Source organism: Octopus sinensis, linkage group LG26 (genome assembly GCF_006345805.1).
Source record: "Octopus sinensis linkage group LG26, ASM634580v1, whole genome shotgun sequence".
Lineage (NCBI taxonomy): Eukaryota > Metazoa > Mollusca > Cephalopoda > Octopoda > Octopodidae > Octopus > Octopus sinensis.
Window position 1 is genome coordinate 17,302,215 of NC_043022.1, and position 27,082 is coordinate 17,329,296.

The 27,082-nt window shown below is 45.1% G+C and overlaps 1 protein-coding gene across 1 annotated transcript in view; it reads right to left on the reverse strand.

The window, feature by feature from the left end:
• Positions 1-1,253: 1,253 nt before the first annotated feature.
• Positions 1,254-27,082, reverse strand: part of LOC115224691 (paired box protein Pax-3-like) — a 55,820-nt gene continuing 29,991 nt past the window's right edge. Inside the window, exons 4-6 of the mRNA XM_029795548.2 lie at positions 3,356-3,579; positions 2,078-2,258; positions 1,254-1,536 (exon numbers count right to left, since the gene is read on the reverse strand). Coding sequence (XP_029651408.1) covers positions 1,412-1,536; positions 2,078-2,258; positions 3,356-3,579 — 530 coding nt within the window. The 3' untranslated portion in view covers positions 1,254-1,411. The remainder of the gene's footprint in view (positions 1,537-2,077; positions 2,259-3,355; positions 3,580-27,082) is intronic.

A 27,082-nucleotide genomic window follows, 5' to 3' on the forward strand; every position in this document is an offset into this window, starting at 1 on the left:
AAGGTTTATAGAAATGATCAAAAAAATTAGGTTATTGTAGACATATCTCGAAGTACTTATCAATTTTGTACTTCCAAATGGCTGATTCAAGCAGCGATTTGTATCTCATACAGGGGAAATTTCAGAAAACTTGCATTCATACATATTACATCCGATTTGAAATATTTAAAGACACCGAGACACTTCCGGTAATTTTTTTTGCTACGTTTTAAATTTGACAGGGTTTTGTTGATATTTTTTACATTTTTTTAATTGTACACACACACACACACACACATATTTACAAATGTCCTTATGTCCTCTATATTGTATAATTTATTCTTATCGCTATGTTTATGCCAATCGCTCCTCCTTCGTTTAAAAGAAAAAAAATGGTCGTTTCGTTTGCTAACAAGGTTACGTCATTTCATGTCATCCAACCCAAACCATTTTCGCTCTGTGTTGTTCGTTATATCCCAAAGTTCAGGCTTCATTTTACTCAATCATCCGACGATCAACAAAGAGAAACGCGGAGCAAGAATTTCTAAAGTGACAGATTCCAATAAATTACATCACGATTTTCTTTTTTAATATTGAGTACTCTTTGTCCTTCCTCTTGTTGTTGTCTCCAATACGTTTATATATATATATATATATATATATATATATATAATATATATATATATATATATATACACATACATACATACAGGTAATGTAATAGAAAGAGGAGTAGACTAAATGAAAGGTAAACCCACCAAAAGAGTAACAACGCCACAATCACAATATAATCAAAGAACAGCAATAAGATCAGTGATGTAGGGTGGTGGTGGTGGTGACGTGTGTGAGTGTGAGGGTGGTGTTTGGGGGGGGGCGGATAATAATAATCACTTTTATGGAATGTCGGTGATCAGTCATTGTTAAGGAAACGCAATCACGCGTGGGTGTGTGTGTGAAACGGAGGGTTTCTCTCCGTTGCTTCTCGTTCTCGCTTCTCAAAAAACATGGAGAAGAAATTTCGAGACTTGGAGTGGCGACAGCTGGAAGTTTCTTCGTCTTTAAATAAATATAAAATTCAATTCGATTGAGTATTTTTATCTCCTCGTTTCGAAATTCAAACGCACGAATGGGTGTGTGTGTGAGGAATTCTAAATTTTCAGTTAATTTTTTTTTCATTTCGTTCATCTTCAAATATGTTTCTATAATTTTATTTTCGTTAACCATCATCATCATCACCACCACCATCATCGTCTTTGTTATCGTCTCAAATTTCCACCTCTGTTCGTATTTCTGTTACATATTTCTTTCTCCCCCCCCTCCTCCTTATAATTAATTCCATTTCTTTATATCTTAAAGAATTTCTTTCCTAAATTCTTCGTTTCGGTGTCATTCCGTTAAGAATCTCGTGGCATCACTTTGTTGCGTCCAGTTTTCAAAAGCTGTTGGGGACCCTCGTGATCTCGCCGACCAATCCGAGAGCTGCAGCGTGTTCACGGGAGCGCATGCGCAATGCTGCAAGGCTTTCATCTGCCGTACACCTGTCGACATTCGGCGCACCTGTAGGAAATAGAAGAGGAGATAACTTGCTAATTAGATATTCCATACATAGAAAGGTGTGTTACAAAATAGTTGTAGCTGTTTTGCTTTCGTGGGATCAGAATTGTACCAAGCGTGACCAAGCGTGACCAAGTGTGTCATTTAGTAGGCCAGGAAGCATATTATCCAATGGTTATCTGGTTTTAGGGAGAGTTGGTTAATAGTTTCTCTTTCTAGCAGGTCGTATTGCCTGGTCGGTTGATGAAGTAATGGAGAGAGAGAAGGGTTTCTCAATCCATTTACTGAGAGAGAGAATTATCATCTGGCAGAACCGTTAGCATGCCGGACAAAATGCTTAGCGGCATTTCGTCCGCCTTCATGTTCTGAGTTCAAATTCTGCTGAGGTCGACTTTGCCTTTCACACTATTGGGGTCGATAAAGTAAGTACCTGTTGATTACTGGGGCCGATTTAATCCCCGAAATTGCTGGCCTTGTGTCAAAATTTGAAACCCACATAGATACATGATTTAAATGAGTTTCTACTGCAACGCAATGCACTGACCTGTTGTGATGTGGTGAGGATTGTAAGGAAAGCTGGTCTTCATGTCTGTGTAAGGATAATGGCTGCTCGACGGATAGGTGGCGCTCAAGCTGGCGATGGTGGTTGTAGCTGTGGCGGTCGGTGGCGACCAAGTGGAGGAATGCATACTGTCGGCCGTCGAGAGACTCTGGAATCCTGGCATCTAATTAAGACAAAAAACAAAACAATAATTAATTCATTTGAAGACGATGGGGGTTGTTTTTTGTATTTTTTGAAAAATGGTAAAAGAAGGAAAGAACGAATAATGCCCGAAGGGATTTCTAATTTGGACCCAAGAAGAGCAAATTTGAGGGGAAGGGAGTTAATTGATGCTAGTCTGGGGAGATAGTAATTAATGGCTGGAGAACTTTTAACCCCTAAAGCATTGGGATTTGCACTTACATAGCATGGACTTCTGAGCCCATTCTATATAAAATGAGACTCCCATGCACACATAAAAAACGAAAAATACTTAAAATATCCTTTTAGTATTATATAATGGTGGCAAGTTCTACATCATCTGAAAAGCCATTCGTTGAACTATTAGTTCTCTTGCATTCTGGGGGGGTATCGGAGTGTTTGAGTGACATTAGACCCCCAACAAAAGCCCATAAATTAAATGCATGTATCTGGGCCACGATCGTGGGCTGTCGCGCTTTTATGTGTTAATGATAGATCTGAACGGGGAAGTGAAAGGGGGGGGTCTATAAGGTCCTGCTCTCTAAGGTCCGGCTGTATTTTCACCCCTTCAACTCCAACTTTCACCCCCCCCATTTGGTCCCTCCCCCACCAGATCATTCCACACACTTTTCTTCCATTTCATTCCTAGTGGAGGTAAAGTTTCCCCGCTCCATTTATAGGGGTCCTCAAACGGTCCACAGAAAACTTTGCAATCAACTAGTTTATAATTCTTCAAAACACCAAATGTTTTAATTTTTGTTCATACAATTCCTAATAATTATTTAAAAAATATAATAGGATATTTCTAATGCATCGAATGTCTTGCGTGGAGATTGCGTGAATCTTCACAGAAGGTCCACTCAGCCAGCCGGTACCCATTGACTTCTGTGAGTGAAGAAGTGAACATTGCCCGGTTTAACGCCACTCCCTGCTCCCTGGAATCCTCGAGTCTGCGCCGTGGCAAGAATTCGATGAAGACACCACCCTCTCTCCTTCCCACCTCTCCCCAACTTAGTAATGAAAGAAAGAAAGAATGAGACCGAAAAAGCCCCCATTGAGGGTCTTCAGTTTGAACTATACCTGGTTTGCATGTGGGAAATAAGAGTCGACCAAGGCGGAGTAAGGTCCGTCAGCTTTGATAAAAGGGGTGTAGGAACTCTCGGATTTCGGTAGACTTGGATAGTTGTCTGGTCGAACAAGGCCTGGGTAATGTGCTGTAACGTCGGCTTTCAAAGGGGTTTGACTATGGAATGGTGCAGGGAATGAAGGAGCCGTGGCCTGCGAGGACCGGTGCCAAAACGAATCTGAAATAACAACAACAATAATAATCAAAATAATCCTTCTTATTATAGGCACAAGGCATGACATTTTGGAGGAAGAGACTAGTCGATTATATCGATCCCAAGTATAACTGGTACTTAATTTATCGACCCCGAAATGATGAAAAGCGAAGTCAACCTCGGCGGAATTTGAACTCAAAATGAGAAGACAGACGAAATACCTATTTCTTTACTAGCCACAAGGAGCCAAACACAGAGAGGACAAACAAGGACAGAAAACGGATTCAGTCGATTACATCGACTCCAGTGCGTAACTGGTACGTAATTTATCGACCCCGAAAGGATGAAAGGCAAACTCGACTTCGGCACGCACACCACACACACACACACACCACACACACACACACACACACACCATACACGCACACCACATACGCACACCACAGACACACCATGCACGCACACCACACGCACACCACACACACACCATAAACACACACACACCATATACGCACACCACACACGCACACCACAAACACACCATGCACGCACACCACACACACACACCATACACACACACACACCATACACGCAAACCACACACACACACGATACACGCACACCATACACGCACACCACACACTCACACCATACACGCACACCACACACACCATGCACGCACACAACACACACACCGTACACACACACACACCACACACACAAACGATACACGCAAACCACACACACACACGATACACGCACACAACACACACACACGCACATACACACCATACATGCACACCACAGACACACCATACACGCACACACACACACCATACACGCACACCACACACACACACCATACACGCACACCACACACACACCATACACACACACACACCATACACGCACACCACACACACACACCACACACACACCATACACGCACACCACACACACATACACGCACACCATACACGCACCACACACACCATACACACCATACACGCACACCATACACGCACACCACACACACACACACACCATGCACGCACAACACACGCACACAGACACACCATACACGCACGCCACACACACGCACCATACACGCACACACACCATACACGCACACCACACACACACACATACACACCATACACGCACACCACACACACACCATACACGCACACCACACACACGCCATACACGCACACCACACACACGCACATACACACCATACACGCCACACACACACACCATACACGCACACCACACGCACACCATACACACACCACACACGCACACCATACACGCACACACCATACACGCACACCACACACCATACACGCACACCACACACATAATACACGCACACCACAAACACACCATACACGCACAGCACACACACACACACCACACACACCATACACGCACACACACACACCATACACGCACACACACACACCATACACGCACACCACACACACCATACACGCACACCACACACAGACACGATACACACCATACACACACCATACACGCACACCACACACGCACATCATACATGCACACACACACACACCATATAAACACACACCATACACGCACACACGCCATACACGCACACCATACATGCACACACACACACCATACAAACACACACCATACACGCACACACGCCATACACGCACACCACACACCCACACACCATACACGCACACAGACACACCATACACGCACACCACACACACACCATACACACACATACACGCACACCACACACACACCATACACGCACACCACACACACACACACACACCATACACGCAAACCACACACACACCATACATGCACACCACACACACACCATACACGCACAACACACACCATACACGCACACCACACACACACCACCACCATACACACACCACACCACACACACACACCCTCCATACACGCACACCACACACACCATACAGCACAACCACACACACACCACACACCATACACGCCACACCACACGCACATACACACCATACACGCACACCACACACACCATACACGCACACCACTCACACCATACACACACACCATACACGCACACACACACACACACACACCATACACGCACCCACACACACACACCATACACGCACACCACACACACACACCATACACGCACAACACACACACACAGACACACCATACACGCACACCACACACACCATACACGCACACCACACACACGCACATACACACCATACACGCACACACACCATACACGCACAAACACACACACCATACACGCAAACCACACACACACCATACATGCACACCATACACGCACAACACACACCATACACGCACACCACACACACACACTCCATACACGCACACCACACACACACCATACACGCACACCACACACACACCACACACACCATACACGCACACCACACGCACATACACACCATACACGCACACCACACACACACCATACACGCACACCACTCACACCATACACACACACCATACACGCACACCACACACACACACTCCATACACGCACACCACACACACCATACACGCACACCACACACACCATACACGCACACCACACGCACATACACACCATACACGCACACCATACACGCACACCACTCACACCATACACACACACCATACACGCACACACACACACACACACACACACCATACACGCACACCACACACACGCCATACACGCACACCACACACACGCACATACACACCATACACGCACACCACACACACCATACACGCACACCACACGCACACCATACACACACCACACACACCATACACGCACACCACTCACACCATACACGCACACCACTCACACCATACACGCACACACCATACACGCACACCACACACCATACACGCACACCACACACACCATACACGCGCACACCACACACAGACACGATACAAACCATACACGCACACCACACACACACCATACACGCACACACACACACACACCATACACGCACACCACACACGCACACCATACATGCACAGCACACACACACCACACACACCATACACGCACACACACACACCATACACGCATACCACACACACCATACACGCACACACCATACACGCACACCACACACAGACACGATACACACCATACACGCACACCACACACACACCATACACGCACACACACACACACCATACACGCACACCACACACGCACACCATACATGCACACACACACACCATACACGCACACACGCCATACACGCACCCCATACACGCACACCACACACCCACACACCATACACGCACACAGACACACCATACACGCACACCACACACACACGATACACACACATACACGCACACCACACACACACCATACACGCACACACACCATACACGCAAACCACGCACACACCATACACGCAAACCACACACACACCATACATGCACACCACACACACACCATACACGCACACCACACACACACACTCCATACACACACACCACACACACTCCATACACGCACACCACACACACACCATACACGCACACCACACGCACATACACACCATACACACACCATACACGCATACCACTCACACCATACACACACACCATACACGCACACACACACACACACACACACCATACACGCACCCACACACACACACCATACACGCACACCACACACACACACCATACACGCACAACACACACACACACAGACACACCATACACGCACACCACACACCACCATACACGCACACACACACACGCACATACACACCATACACGCACACACACCATACACGCACAACACACACACCATACACGCAAACCACACACACACCATACATGCACACCACACACACACACCATACACGCACACCACAAATACACACCATACACGCACACCACACACACCATACACACACCACACACACACACAATACACGCACACGACACACACTATACACGCACACCACACACACCATACACGCACACCACATACACCATACACGCACACCACACACACACACGCACATACACACCATACACGCACAACACACACACACCATACACGCACAACACACACACACCATACACGCACACCACACACACACCATACACGCAACCGCCACCACACACCATACACGCCACACCACACACACCATACACACACACACCATACACACACACACCATACACACACACAGTACACGCACACCACACACACATACCATACACGCACACCACACACACACCATACACGCACACCACACACACTATACACGCACACCACACACACACACCATACACGCACACACACACATACACACCCACACCACACACCATACACGCACACCACACACACACACCACACACACACCACACACACACACACCATACACGCACACCACACACATACACCATACACGCACACCACACACACACACACACACACACAATACACACGCACACCACACACACCATACACGCACACCACACACACACCATACACGCACAACATACACGCACACCATATACACGCACACCACACACACACCATACACGCACAGCACACCACACACACACCATACACGCACAGCTACACACACCATACACGCACACCACACAAGCACACACACACACAACATACACGCACACCACACACGCACACCATACATGCACACACACACACCATACACGCACACACGCCATACACGCACCCCATACACGCACACCACACACCCACACACCATACACGCACACAGACACACCATACACGCACACCACACACACACGATACACACACATACACGCACACCACACACACACCATACACGCACCATACACGCACACACACCATACACACACCATACACGCACCATACACGCAAACCACGCACACACCATACACGCAAACCACACACACACCATACATGCACACCACACACACACCCATACACGCACACCACACACACACACTCCATACACACACACCACACACACTCCATACACGCACACCACACACACACCATACACGCACACCACACGCACATACACACCATACAACACACCATACACGCATACCACTCACACCATACACCACCACACCATACACGCACACACACACACACACACACACACCATACACGCACCCACACACACACACCATACACGCACACCACACACCCACACCATACACGCACAACACACACACACACAGACAACACCATACACGCACACCACACACACATACACGCACACCACACACACGCACATACACACCATACACGCCACACACACCATACACGCACAACACACACACCATACACGCAAAACACACACACCATACATGCACACCACACACCACACCATACACGCACACCACAAATACACACCATACACGCACACCACACACACACCATACACGCACACAACACACACCACACACACACACAATACACGCACACGACACACACACTATACACGCACAACACACACACCATACACGCACCACAACTACACCATACACGCACACCACACACACACACGCACATACACACCATACACGCACAACACACACACACCATACACGCCACAACACACACACCATACACGCACACCACACACACACCATACACGCACACCATACACGCACGCCACACACACACCATACACGCACACCACCACACACCATACACACACACACACCATACACACACACACACACAATACCATACACGCACACCACACACACACCATACACGCACACCACAACACTATACACGCACACCACACACACACACCATACACGCACACACACACATACACCCACACCACACACACCATACACGCACACCACACCACACACCATAACACACACACACCTACACGCACACCACACACATACACCATACACGCACACACCACACACCATACACGCACACACCACACCACACACCACACACACACCACACACACACACACCATACACGCGCACACCACACAACATACACCATACACGCACACCACACACACACACACACACACACACAATACCACGCACACCACACACACCATACACGCACACCACCACACACACCATACACGCACAACATACACGCACCACCCATATACACGCACACCACACACACACCATACACGCACAGCACACCACCACACACACCATACACGCCACAGCTACACACACCATACACGCACACCACACAAGCACACACACACACAACATACACGCACACACACACGCACACCATACATGCACAACACACACCATACACGCACACACGCCATACACGCACCCATACACGCACACCACACACCCCACACCATACACGCACACAGACACACCATACACGCACACCACACACACACGATACACACACATACACGCACACCACACACACACCATACACGCACCATACACGCAACACACACCATACACACCACCATACACGCACCATACACGCAAACACGCACAACACCATACACGCAAACCACACACACACCATACATGCACACCACACACACACACCATACACGCACACACACACACCACACCTCCCAAACACACACCACACACACTCCATACACGCACACCACACACACACACCATACACGCACACCACACGCACATACACACCATACACACACCATACACGCATACCACTCACACCATACACACACACCATACACGCACACACACACACACACACACACACCATACACGCACCCACACACACACACCATACACGCACACCACACACACACACCATACACGCACAACACACACACACACAGACACACCATACACGCACACCACACACACCATACACGCACACCACACACACGCACATACACACCATACACGCACACACACCATACACGCACAACACACACACCATACACGCAAACCACACACACACCATACATGCACACCACACACACACCATACACGCACACCACAAATACACACCATACACGCACACCACACACACACCATACACGCACACCACACACACCATACACACACCACACACACACACAATACACGCACACGACACACACACTATACACGCACAACACACACACCATACACGCACACCACATACACCATACACGCACACCACACACACACACGCACATACACACCATACACGCACAACACACACACACCATACACGCACAACACACACACACCATACACGCACACCACACACACACCATACACGCACACCATACACGCACGCCACACACACACCATACACGCACACCACACACACCATACACACACACACCATACACACACACACACACATACCATACACGCACACCACACACACACCATACACGCACACCACACACACTATACACGCACACCACACACACACACCATACACGCACACCACACACATACACCCACACCACACACACCATACACGCACACCACACACACACACCATACACACACACACCATACACGCACACCACACACATACACCATACACGCACACCACACACACACACACACACATACACGCACACCACACACCATACACGCACACCACACACACACACCATACACGCACAACATACACGCACACCATATACACGCACACCACACACACCATACACGCACAGCACACCACACACACACCATACACGCACAGCTACACACACCATACACGCACACCACACAAGCACACACACACACAACATACACGCACACCACACACCCACACACGCACAGCACACACACACAATACACGCACACCACACACACACACACCATACACGCACACCACACACAGGCATCATACACGCACACCACACACACACAACATACACGCACACCACACACACACACCATACACGCACACCACACACCACACACACACCATACACGCACACACACACACACCATACACGCACACCACACACACAGACACCATACACGCACACCACACACACACACACCATACACGCACACCACACACACACACACATCATACACGCACACCACACACACAGACACCATACACGCACACCACACACACAGACACCATACACGCACACCACACACACACCATACACGCACACCACACACACAGACACACCATACACGCACACCACACACACAGACACCATACACGCACACCACACACACAGACACCATACACGCACACCACACACACACCATACACGCACCCCATACACGCACACCACACACCATACACGCACACACACACCATACACGCACACACACCATAGACGCACGCCACATACACACACACACACACCATACACGCACACCACACACCATACACGCAAACCACACACACATACACCATACACGCACACCACACACCATACACGCAAACCACACGCACACACACACACACACCATACACGCACACACACACACACCATACAAACACACACCATACACGCACACCACACACACCATACACGCACACCACAGACACACACACACCATACACGCACACCACAGACACACACACACCATACACGCACACCACACACACACGATACACACATACACGCACACCACACACACACCATACACGCACACCACATACACACCATACACGCACACCACATACACACCATACACGCACACCATACACGCACACCACACACACACCATACACGCACACCACACACCATACACACACACCACACACACACAATTCACGCACACCAACACACACACACACACACCATACACACACACCATACACGCACACCACACACACTATACACGCACACCACACACACACACACCATACACGCTCACCGCACACACACACCATACACGCACACCACACACCACACACACACACACCATACACGCACACCACACACACACACACCATATACACACACCACACACACACAATACACGCACACCACACACACACACCATACACGCACACCACACACACACACCATACACGCACACCGCACACACACACCATACACGCACACCACACACACACACCACACACGCACACCACACATACACACACACCATACACGCTCATCACACACGCACACTACACACACACACACCATACACGCACACCAAACACATACCATACACGCACACCATACACACACACCACTTACACTACACACACACCATACATGCACACACACTATACACGCACACACCATACATGCACACCACACACACACACACCATACACGCACACCACACCATACACACACCACACGCACACACACACCATACACGCACACATACACACCATACGAGCACACCTCGCACACACACCATACATGCACGCTACACACACACACACAAACACCATACACGCACACCACACAGACACACACACCCACCATACACATACACCACATAAACGCACACCGTACACGCACACCTCACACTCACATACACACCATACATGCACACACACACACCATACACGCATACCACACACACACACCATACACGCACAAACACACCGTACACTCACACCACGCCCACCATACACGCTTACCACACACACACACCATACACGCTTACCACACACACACACACCATACACGCACTCCACACACTTACACCACATACACACCTTACACGCACACCACACACACACACACCATACACGACACCACACACCATACATTCACACCACACACACACCATACGCCATACACACACACCATACACGCACACCACACACACATTATACATACACACACACACACCATGCACGCACACCACACACACATTATACATACACACACACCACACACACACCATACACGCACACCACACACACACACACACCATACACACACACCACACACACACACCATACACGCAAACCACACACACATTATACATACACACACACACCATGCACGCACACCAGACACACATTATACATACACGCACACCACACACACACACCATACACGCACACCACACACACACACCATACACGCACACCACACACACACCATACACGCACACCACACACACACACACCATACACACACACCATACACGCACACCACACACACACACCATACACGCACACCACACACACACCATACACGCACACCACACACACCATACACCCACACACCATACACGCACACCACACACACCATACACCACACCACACACCATACACGCACACCACACACACACACAATACGCGCACACACACACACACACCATACAACCCGAAATACTGCAATGCTCTCCCCCCCCCCCCCCCCGGCGGAGCATCCGGCATTTACCAAGAGACTCAAACGATGCGGAACCGACACAGTTTGGCCAACAGAAACCGCAACGGTGGTTGTATAAATGTTGGATCTGCTCTGGACTCTCCAAGCCCTCCTACCTGGGTTCAAATCCCTACGCAGGAAACCACGAACTCCACAAAACAACGGCCTCCGTATCACAGCAGATCGTGCAGAGACCGTCCCCCCCCCGTTCCCAACTGGACACAACGAGACGGAAATAAGCTCAACTGAAACAGAACCGGGTGTGGGATGGGTTGAGGTGGTTGTCCCAACAGAATTCAAATCCATTCGTGGTCCTTGTTACTATATGAAAAACTTGTTCAAACACTCGGGATCAATTGCTACAACAGCCACCCCGCTCTCCACCCAGACAAATTATAAGCATTTCTACCCACTGAAATAGTTGTGACACCCCTGGAACCAAACGCGGTGCAACGAGGCACACAACTGGCTACAAAATGCAGAGAAACAGCAAATGTTGTCTTGTATCAGACTTCACCGTATCCATTCCTACACTGGCCACCACCACGATATACGGTTATATATGCTTGAATGTACGGGTATATTTGTCTTTTATCTGATTCAGTCATTAAATTGCGGCCATGCTGGGGCACTGCCCTGAAGAATTTTTTGTCGAATGAATCGACCCCACTCCTCGCACACATATACACGACGGGCTTCTTTCAGTTTCCGTCTGCGAAATCCACGCACAAGGCTTTGGCCGGCCCGAGGCTATAGAATAACAGAAGTGGGTGTCACGGCTGGAATCTTATTTGATTATAGATCTGATCACTCAGGGTTTTACTTCGGTTAAACAATATCCGTCTGTTTTCTCGTAAATTCTTCTCTAGAACAGCTGATGCCGCCATTGCTCGTACCACTGCGACAATGACGAGCGCGCACGCGCATTTGTGTGTGTGTTATTAAAAGCGTTGAACGTGCGAGAGAGGCGCCGACCCGTCACGCCTGATTTGCTGACAACAACTGAAGACGGTGTTGCTGCTTTAGTCGCAATGGCTTCCCGTTTGTTGACTGCGATCTCTCTCTCGCCTCCCCCTAGCACCCCACCCTCACATAATTACATACAAAAAAGCATACACACACGCATATATGCGCGCGAATATTATTCATATATATTATATATATATATATATATATATATATACATACATACATACATGTTTGTATATGTGCATCTGGTGTGTGTACTATTTCTTTCTCTCTTTTCAGTTGGCCGAAAGAAGTAGCAAAGAAACTCTCGGCCCCTGAGTCACTTTTGTAAATTTCTGCCGATTAAAGTGCGTGTGCGCGTGTGTAATGCATACATTAATATATGTATGTGTGAGTGTTAAATAAAATGAGACAACAAAGCGAAGGCTGTGTGGAATATTCGGGACACTTATAAAGAGAAAGTTAGTCTTACAGTTGTTTCTGGTATATTAGGGATATCACTTCATCAGAGACGATGTGAGAGGATTTCGTCTCTGATCCTGGGATATCCTTAATATCCCAGAAACAGCTGTAAGACTAACTTTCTCTTTATAAGTGTCCCGAAAATTCCACACAGCCTTGGCTTTCTTGCCTCAAGACCTGCATGAGACTCCTCGCTCGTATTATTATGGAACCGATATCATTTATATAGTCTTAGCTGCCATTTTGGGTCTTCTGAATACCAATACCTCTCATATATATATAATTTCTTTATTGGCCACAGAGGGGATACACACATGCACACACACAGTGTGTCCGGGCTAAATTAGTCGATTTTCTTTTGTCTCCTTTCAAGAATAGCTGAGTGTATTGGTAAAGTCAACGGCGTTGGAGAGCATAAAGATTAAAGTTGTAACTGAGAAGAACTTAGCTGACCTGAAAGGATTGGAACCCGTCTGAATATTGTGAGGGAGTTACTTGTATCACGATGATTGGTGGCGAGTGTCAAACTACCGACATTCATGACTGCTGCTCATTGCACTCTGCGAACTCAAGACGTGACATGGACAGCTGCAACAGAGACTTGGAAGCCGGCCGTGGCCAGCAAGAAGGGACACAGCAGGCGTTCCGATTGTGTCGGTATGGCTGGAATTCATCCAACAACCCCTTTAGGTTATATTCAAACGGCTGTGTGAAGCTGCTGCCAGGCCATGTTCTGTGACAGTAGGATTTGACTCTTGGCCATACACACGCGGAAAGAGTTTGAAATGGTTTTCAGAGAATTTCTGCGGCTGCTTCCCCGGCTCCGGTTGTAATCCCCATGTGTGGGATGCGGTTGACATAGACTCCATCGGCCCTACCTGCAACACCAAGGCTGAACCTGTGGCCAAGATCGGGGAAGTGATCGAAGATCTTCCTAAGGGATACAGTGGCAAATGCATGCGCCAGGTTCTGGAAGCCGTGGGCGGTCGGGTTGACCAAACTGTTATCTCCTCCTGCCAACCTCGTCCAGTTGAGATTCTTTGCTTTCTTAAAATGATTTTACTTTTGTATGGGACATTTTGTTTTCCTTTTATGCAAACTGTCAAATTTTGCTTCAACACTGTACACACACACACGTGTTTATGTGTGTATGTATGTACGAATGTATGTATATATGTGTATGTATGCTCGTATATATGCACGTGTGTATGTATGCACGTATGTACGACGTGAAGAAACGGATGTCCGCTGAGCCCAGTAGATCTGAAGAGATGTGAACAAGTGAAACATCCCATTTTTGATGATTTGTGAGAGTTTCAGCCCAGTCAGGATCCGAAGGATACAAGCTCTACTGGCAACGAGGCTGGCCTTCTTCGTGTCAGGTGGGGAGCGAGAGAGAGAGAAAGGAGTTTCAAGATGGCTTAGCTGCTACACCAAGTTTCACATGAGGATCTAAAACGATTTAGAACGCGATTACAAGTCCAAAGAGACGATTTGTGGACACATTCCGGCCATCTCTACGGTTTTTCTGAAACGCTTGGCCCACTGTTGTGGGGGGTTGAATCCCGGGCCATGCGGGACGGAATATTTGGGTAACCTTTATACGTTGATAAACGGTGAAACCCTACTCAACTACACCGAAGACTAGCAGGACGAGACTTCGAACTCACTGTCACCACTCTTCTGGCATATATATAACTTGGATTAGCTTTTATAAATGCACAGGGTTTGTGTGAGTGTCGGAATGTAGGAAATGAAACCCGAACACGACAAGTACCGCAGTACTCTGATTAAAGCAAAGGTCATACTAGAGTGGTATGTGGTCGAGGTGGTAACGGATGACCTGGGGCTGAACAACCAAATCCACAACCACGTAACTCCCTCACCAAACCACCGCCACCACCACCACCACGCCGCCGCCGCCATTATAACTTAGTCCTTTACAGTAATTATAGCCACAACGTTACAACAACAAAGCGAACAACGATTACGTTGCCTCCGCCGCCGCCACTCATGTAAAAAGCTGAACAAATCCAGTTTAAGTGACTCTGTTTCTCCTCCCATCTTTCAATTCAACCACGCCCTTCCTTCACGGCCTCTTTTTATGCGACTCCATTGCTTTTTCTAATTCAATTGTATCGCATCACTGACGCCACGACTCCTGCTGCCGCTGCTACTACTGCTACTTCTCATCTTTCTACTATTACTACGAATGGGGTTGCTAGGGATGGGGCTGGTTGGCCGAATCGTTAGAGCATCGGGCAAAATACCTTGCGCCTTTATTTCCGGCTTTGTATGTTCTCGGTTCAAATCCAAACGAGGTCAATTTTTACTGGTGTGTTTTTTTATTCCCCCAGATCGATAAATTTAAGTAGCGGCCATACACGAAGCGGAGGGATCAAAGTAATCGATATAATTTCCTTAGATCCCTAAATTTTTACGTCTTGTATCTGTGTCTCTCAGCCCTCAATAATGAACAGGACTTTGAAGAAATAAATGGAACGTCATCGAAATAGTTTTAGGGTTGGTGGAAGAAGGTGACCCGTTCGCGACATCAATGGTGTGTGTGTGTGTTGAGCGTACAAACAGATGTGTAATTGCTACTGTTATGTTAAGAGCTCCACGTAGGTCATCATCGTCCAGCCTGCTTCCGGTTTAGTGGTTTAGTTATTCGTGAATTTAGAAGTTTCACTCGTAAGGAAATATATAGAACAAGCAAGTATAGGTGTGGTAAGAAGCTTGCTTCCCAACCACATGGTTCAAGGTTCAGTCTCACTGTGTGGTACCTTGGGCAAGTGTCTTCTAGTATAGTATAGCCTCGGGCCGACCGAAACCCCGTGAGTGGATTTGGCAGACGGAAACCGTAAGAAGCCCGTCGTATATATATAAAGGAATACCCCAAAATGGGGCAAGAACGCAAGCCCGACCTTTCTTGGTTCGACTACCATCCATGCAACATCTATATTCCTCCCCATGCCTGTGATCTCTTATGTCCCTGCCGTAACCTAGAGTTCGGCAAAGGAGACCGATAGAATAAAATACTAGGCTTACGAAGAATAAGTCCTGGGATCGATTCCTTCGACTAAAGGTGGTGCTCCAGCATGACCACAGTCAAATGACTGAAACAAGTAAAAGAATACAAATCAGGACAATTTCATATTATTAGTTCCCATCCACGTTTCCGCCTTCTGCACGTCTGGAACCCGACATTCACAATGGTTAAGCGTTCAAATCCCCAACGCCGAGTTCGAAACAGCTACCGGGGGATTCATGGGGAAATCTCTCTTTCATGCACACACATATAACATTCTTTTCTATTCTAGGCCCAAGGCCCGAAATTTTTGGAGAGGGGGCTAGTCGATTATATCGACCCCAGTTCGCAACTGGTACTTATCAACCACGAAAGTCGACCTCGGCGGAATTTGAACCCATAACGTGACGGCAGACGAAATACGGCTCCGCATTTCGCCCGGCGTGCTAACGTTTCTGCCGCCTTTATTATAATAATGACAATAATGGACGGAAGTTAGTGACTCAAGAACCGATAGTTTCGTGCGTTGGCACTTATCAAATCTACGTGTGTATGTGTGTGTACATTCACATATATCTTCATACGTGTGTGTGTGTGTGTGTGTTGTGTGTGTGTGTGTATTTATATATATACGTAAATATATAAAACTACATGTATGTATATATATATATATATATATATATATACAGATTCGATAAATAATCGCACACTTACATACTCGTGTGTGTGTGTCTGTATACCTCTGTGTGTGTGTGTGTGTGTGTGTGTTCGCGCCCTGTTCTTTATGCTAAAATGTTTTCGTTAAACACATTGTTGTCTAATCGACATTATATTAGCTTCTTTTAAACATTTCTTCTCCTTGAATTCCCCCCCCCTCGTCTCTCCGTAATCGCCCCTCACTCCTCATCTTCACCACCACCACCATCGCCACCATTCTTAATGTTGTTTCTCTTCTTTTAACCAATTTGTAAAGCCACCATCGCCACCGCCGCGCTTCCCTCGCCCACCCCTCCTCACCCGATTCATCTCGGTAGCGTCACCTTTTTATTATTATTATTATTGACAATGTAGCGTTTTCTTAACATCGACCACTCAGCTAGAAAGAGGGAGTGGTACCTCTTCATATCGATTGTGTGTAACTGTTTTATAGCTGGTACCACCACCACCACCATCACCACCACACTGTCTCTCTCTCTCTCTCTCTCTCTCACACACAAAGACATTCAGACGAACACACACACGGAATGGCAGGCAAACACAAATACATACGCGCACACACAATTCGGGTGTCGTGTGTAATGAATCTTTACGTCTATGATTTATATATATATATATATATATATATATACACACTCACACACACACGTGTGTGCGTGTACATATATAAATACATATGTATTTACATATATACGTTTGTGTGTGTGTGTGTGTGTATATATATATACACACATATACATCTATTGATTTAAACATACGCATACATACATACATATATATACACACAGATAGGTAATTGCATTAATAAGCAGCAACGTGTGTGTGTGTGTGTTTGAGAAGCAGAAGTGAGCGTAGTGTGTTGCAAAGGTGTAAAGAGTAGATAGTAAAAATAAATGAATGAACGCGTCTGATGGCGAAAAGGGGGTGAGGGGGTGAGGGTCATTAGGGGATATAAGCCATAAATAGGTTGTTGTTGTTTTAAAAAATTTCTTATTTATTTTTTATTTGATTTTCATTGTTTCTGTTTTTTTATTTACTTTTTGCAGGATGCTCATCAAAGCGAGATGACGAAATCGCGTACGACAGGTCGGCGAAGATGAAAGGGCGCGTGTTGCCTGTGACAATAGGTCGAGCGGAGGTTCTGAGCCCTCACTGGCTCCAGTATGAGGGGCTGCGCACTGTTACTGCACAGACAGGGGTGGTTATGGTGGCGGCGAGGTATAAAGATTAGAGGGAGGGGGAAAGGTGGGGTGTGAGACAGACTGGCAACGAAGGGAGAGTTTAGTGTCTGATCAGGAGGATTTGACGGAGGAAAAGAGATTTACAGAGGAACTGTGATACGTTTAGCTTTCTGTCTCGTCTGTCTCCACAGAATATGTGGTCCTGCTGCGTGGCCCCTTGGATAAGGGTCTTCTACTCTAACCCCGGACCGAGTGTATTTGGTAGACGGAAACAGAAAGAAGCCCGTCGTGTACATCTATGTGTGTTTTGTGTGTGTTTCTTCCCCCTATCACTGCTTCACAACTGATGTTGGTGTGGTTACATCCCTGTAACGTAGCGGTTCGGCAAAAGAGACCGATAGAATAATAGTAGGGGTCTTCTACTTTAACCCTGGACCGAGTGTATTTGGTAGACGGAAACAGAAAGAAGCCCGTCGTGTACATCTATGTGTGTTTTGTGTGTGTTTCTTCCCCCTATCACTGCTTCACAACTGATGTTGGTGTGGTTACATCCCTGTAACGTAGCGGTTCGGCAAAAAGACCGATAGAATAATAGTAGGCTTTAAAAAGTAAGTTCTGGGGTCGATTTGTTCAACTAAAAAAAAAACTTTACAAGGCAGTGCTCCAGCATGGCCGCAGTCGAATGACTGAAACGAGGGAAAGAGGAAAGAATAAGAAAAATATATGTATACAGGTGTATGTGTGTGTGTGTGTGTGTGTGTATAGAGAGAGAGAAAAGCAAATGTTGGGGATAATCAAATTAAACAGATCAATATGTCGTTGTAGATGCATTCAAAAGGGGTCTGTATTTTGTAATAAAGAGTCTCTATACTAATTCGTTGGTTACAGGTTGTATCATCCCTGAATTGGTAGAGGGGAAAAATTCGGAAGCTTAGATTTTTGTTATTGGCACAAATGTCAAATGTGTTGGCTGAATGCCATTTTTCTGTTTTGGGGGATTTTGATCTAGGATCTGTGCAGAGCCATTCTTTTACGTAGACCATTTTTTGTTTGGCCTATGTATTGATCTTGACACCCAGAGCAGGTTAGTGCATATATCAGGTTCTCCGAAGCACATGTGAAGTTGCTTTTCACTGTGAAACGTCCCTGTTTGAAGGAGAACTCTGATCCCTCAATTAAATTGACTCATATTCCACAGTTGAGTCTTCTGCAATTTTTTTACTGACGGCTTCTGTGTTGTTGTTGAGCATATTCGAGAATAGGGTTCTCTTGGGCTTTTTTTGATTAAGTTCATTCTGTGGTCCTTTTTTAGCAGGGGAATGTATTGAAGGATGGTGTTGAAGGTTCCATTGTTAAGAGGGTTGCTGTGGAGATGTGTGGTAGGGCTTTTGATTGTAAATCCTTTAATTTGGGATGTTTGAGTTCCTGGATGTTGAGTAGAAGGGCACGTTGAAAGCATATGTCAATTAGTGAAGGTGGGTAGTTCCTGGTGATGAGTGTATCCTTTAGCTCATGTAGTCGTGTGTCTCTGGGGTTTGCATCAGAAACACATATCCTTTTTGCTAGGTTGAAGGGGATATTCATTCTGGTGTGTCTGGGGTGGCAGGAGTTGAACAGTAGATATTGCTTGGAGTTTGTGGGCTTATAGTATATGTCTGTTATGTTTCTTGATGAGGATGTCGAGGAAGGGAAGTTGTTGATGGCTACATTCCATCATGAATTGAATGGTTACATCAAGTCCGTTTCTGAGTACTTGGAATTCTTTCAGTTCCTCTATATCTTCATGCCAAAGAATGAAATGGTCATCCAGGTATCTCTTCCAGTTACTTTCTATGACCATTTGACATACGACTATCATGGCACTCTCGCATTCTTCTTCTTCTTCCCTACCAAGAATTCACAACGACCTCGAACCCACAAGAGAGACAGAGACAGGCAGAAACAAGGTAAATGACCCTTGTGTTTGAATACTATGCAAATATTCTTTTAATAAAACTTATCTTTTAATTCTTTTCCATACTAACAACAATTGAAAAAGTCTCAATGACTGAAATCGATACTGAAATGGTTTTTATACAATTATTTTAGCATTTTCTACCTTGACTTTTTTTTCCATATACACACACACACACACACACACACACACACACACACACACACACACGTCTGATTGTGCTTCCTTGTTGTCAGTGGTGTTTCTGGTTTCCCATTTATGGCCTCTCAGGGTCATGCTTCAAACCATGAAGATCTGCAACGGGACTGAACCTTCCCCCACCCCAAACCCAAGTTGAAGCAAAGGTGACAGATGCTCCATTTCCAAACAGTTAGGTCTGCACATCTCGCTGCTTTTCCATCACCACGGGACTTTGAGTAGATGGAATGACTAAGGAGGTTGTCCTAAAGTCACACTTGTGTAATGGGAGAGAGAGATAAACCCATGTGCAACAGGGGGAGCTCTCTCTGAACCCCCTTGTCAAGTAGCTTGTGTCTGGCCAAAGCGAGATGACCAGGAATCACGTGAAAGCTCAGCTTTTACACCAGACTGTCTGTATGTATCTATAAATACGAGGGTGGGTACCCAAAAGTAATGTACAAATCTGTAATTAAATTACTGAGCATTAATTGAAATGGCCAATTTGTTAATAATAAATAATTATTAATTTCCTACTCTCCATTTTCTTTTCTCCATTTAACTATATACGTGTGTGCATGTGAGTGTGTGTGTATCACATACACACATATACATATGTATGTAGATATATATCTACATATACACACACAGGCACACATTTATGGAGAGCATGTCTGAGAAAGAAAAGGAAAGCAAAAAACTGTTCTTAAGAAACACCTGTCGAGTTATATAACACGCCCTACATTTTTTCTCTTGTCTCTTGCTCTACTTGTGTTCAATATTTATCGGTGATTGACATCACACACACACACACCACACGCACACGCACACACGCACCCATCGTTAAACTCTGTTTACAGCCATTGATTTTAGTTTCGATGTGGACGACTGGTGCTGCTGTTTGTTGAATATGAAAACTTTGTGTCTGTGCAAATAGACAAATAGTTACTCAACATTATCATCATCATCGTTTTGATGTCCACTCTTCCACAGGGATGGTCATGAAGGACACCACAGGCAGGAGGGTGACACTCGTTTACAACTGACAGGTGAAGTCACAGCAAAGAGGCATGCACACACACACACACACACCACACGATAGTGGGACTGAACCCAGAACCTTGTGGTTAGGAAGCAAACGTCTTACCACGCAGCCATGCCTGCGCCTATCACAGATGGAAAAAAGCATAGCCCCCACTCCCAGATGAAAAAACTACGATTTTGTTTTTGTGGTCATTCACACTGCTAGACATAACAATCAAATCAGCCTCTAATGTCTTAAATAATGAGGACCTGTGTTGCAACTTTCCCAGTTCTGTGTATCTCTGGGGCCATCAGGGGAATTTGAACCCACATCTCTCAGTTACTGAGATATATCGATCAAAACGGTGGTGGAGGGTGGGGTCTTTATGTGGTCATTCAGTAGTCTCAAAACAACTGTCACATCTCTCTCTCTCTCTCTCTCTCTTCTTACTAAAATGGGACAAAGTGTGACAGAGTTGCTATAGTCTTAGACTACACCACAGAGACGTGTTGGTCACAGTTTTGATTCTGTAGCTGGTCAATAAAGGTTCCCTGGGGCCAAACAATATCTATGACAACACACACACATACATACATACATATACATAGACACACACGCACATGCATACCTGTATACATGCATACATGCACACATTCATACATGCACACACACACACATACTCACATACACTAACATACCTACATATACACACACGCACATATACATACACACACACATGCACACACATACACGCACACACACACATACATACACACATACATATACACACACATATATATACATATACACATACGTACACACACACGTACAAATACGCATGCACACACACACACACACACATATATATATACACACATAGATATATACTGTATCTTGAAATATTAGCATGAAATTTCATTAAAAAAAATTGCTCACAAAGATGTGTGTTTAAAATAGTATTTTGTATTAAAAAATACCTGTAAATATATGAAAGATGATTGTTTAAAAGTTTGGTAATTAATGCGTGTTATGATGGTTTCGTGAAAGTTTTGTCATTCTAATGGAATCCTTTGTTGAAAGACATTGATAGACTATACTTCCACTCGTCAGAGAAGATAAAGTTTTTATAATATCTGGAATGTTCTTTTAAAAATCAGAAAAATATATGGGGAAGTATTTTTGAAAAATAAATTAAAATTTACTGGTTTTGATTCAGGTAGGTAGACTTTGCTAAGAGAATTTTAAAGTTGTATATATATATATATATCTCGTTGGTAAGTTCATGTTGGTAATCCCTGAGAATTTTGTGTAAGCCATACCTTATCCTGCATTCCATGTTTGAGTTGGGCAAAAAAGATTTTGGTGATCAAAATATTGCTGTTATATTTTTTATTGTATAACTGGAAGATACCATTTAAAATTTTTTTTCTTTCTTTAATTACAACTGTAAAGGTGTATTTATTGTAGGATAGATGTGTACAGGTTCAAATTCTAAGAAAACCAATTTATCAATTGTTTAACGTATAGTATATGTCGTGTAAATATCTCTATAATCAAAAATATTTTAATTACTTTATCGATTTATTTATAATTATTTCCTTATTTTGATATCTCTAAATGGTAAATAATAGACGCTAATGTCAATCTTTGTTGCATCTTTTATAATATTTCAAAGTTTTAGAGAATTTGTGTCTACATGTTGACAATTTATTAAGTTCTTTTGACTAAACAGTAGAATATAGAGGGACTCCTTTGTACAGAGACGGCAACTATTAGACTTATGTGTGTAAGGTGAAGCAGAATCTATTATTGACCAATCTAATCTACAGGTAACTTGATTTTGGTTCAATTTGTTTATACAGGTAGCTAACGAAGTAGTATTACTAGTGATGTAAGGCTCAAAGTAATGCAGGTGTGCTGGAAAGCTTTGCTTAAAATTAACAAAACTCCCTGTGTATACCATATTACTTAAATTATATATATATGTATATATACACATACATATCTATATACACGTGTGTGTGTGTGTTCCAACTCCTGTTTGTCGACCAGCATTGGTGTGTTTGCATCCGCATAATGTAGTGGTTTGGAAAAAGAGACTGATGGAATAAGAGCCAGGCTTTAAAAAGAAGTGTAGGTGCCCCAGCATGGCCACAGTTTGATGACAGATAAAGATAAAATATATAACTTATCATGATTTCAAAAAGGGATTGAAACCCTCATGCTAAATACTAAGTTATACCTTACCACTAAGCCACCCAAGCAATTCTTATTTCTAGCCTAAAAATAAAAGTATTTAAATCTATTTTTTTAATGATTGGACACAATTATAGATTTAAGTATCTCATAAGTGACAGCAATTATTGGGGGGACCCAGTAGACTCGTGGGTAAAGGTGTGAGCAGTGCAAAGGGGGATGTTAGCAACCTTGTCCTGGGGGGATCAAATCAGGGTGTAGGAGAGATTCTTTTATATTTTTTGTTTGTTTCAAGGATGCTAAAAAAAAAAAAATATATAGTTGCAGACAGAGATTGAAACCTCTATCTCTACACAGGATTAGTAATTAAGTTACCAACCCTTTTACCCACTAAGCCACCAGACCTCACCTTGTGAAACAGTGAAAAAATGAGATATTTAAATCTATTTTTATTAATGATTGGACACAATTATAGATTTAAGTATCTCATTTTTGACAGCAATTATTGGGGGGACCCGGTAGACTCGTGGGTAAAGGTGTACGTAGGTGAGCAGTGTGATGTTAGTAACCTTGTCCTGGGGGGATCAAATCAGGGTGTAGGAGAGATTCTTTAATTTTTTTTTTTGGTTTCAAGGATGCTAAAAAAAAATATAAAAGAATCTCTCCTACACCCTGATTTGATCCCCCCAGGACAAGGTTACTAACATCACACTGCTCACCTACGTACACCTTTACCCACGAGTCTACCGGTCCCCCCAATAATGCTGTCAAAAATGAGATACTTAAATCTATAATTGTGTCCAATCATTAATAAAAATAGATTTAAATATCTCATTTTTTCACTGTTTCACAAGGTGAGGTCTGGTGGCTTAGTGGGTAAAAGGGTTGGTAACTTAATTACTAATCCTGTGTAGAGATAGAGGTTTCAATCTCTGTCTGCAACTATATATTTTTTTTTTTAGCATCCTTGAAACAAACAAAAAATATAAAAGAATCTCTCCTACACCCTGATTTGATCCCCCCAGGACAAGGTTGCTAACATCCCCCTTTGCACTGCTCACACCTTTACCCACGAGTCTACTGGGTCCCCCCAATAATTGCTGTCACTTATGAGATACTTAAATCTATAATTGTGTCCAATCATTAAAAAAAATAGATTTAAATACTTTTATTTTTAGGCTAGAAATAAGAATTGCTTGGGTGGCTTAGTGGTAAGGTATAACTTAGTATTTAGCATGAGGGTTTCAATCCCTTTTTGAAATCATGATAAGTTATATATTTTATCTTTATCTGTCATCAGACTGTGGCCATGCTGGGGCACCTACACTTCTTTTTAAAGCCTGGCTCTTATTCCATCAGTCTCTTTTTCCAAACCACTACATTATGCGGATGCAAACACACCAATGCTGGTCGACAAACAGGAGTTGGAACACACACACACACACACGTGTATATATATATATGTATGTATAT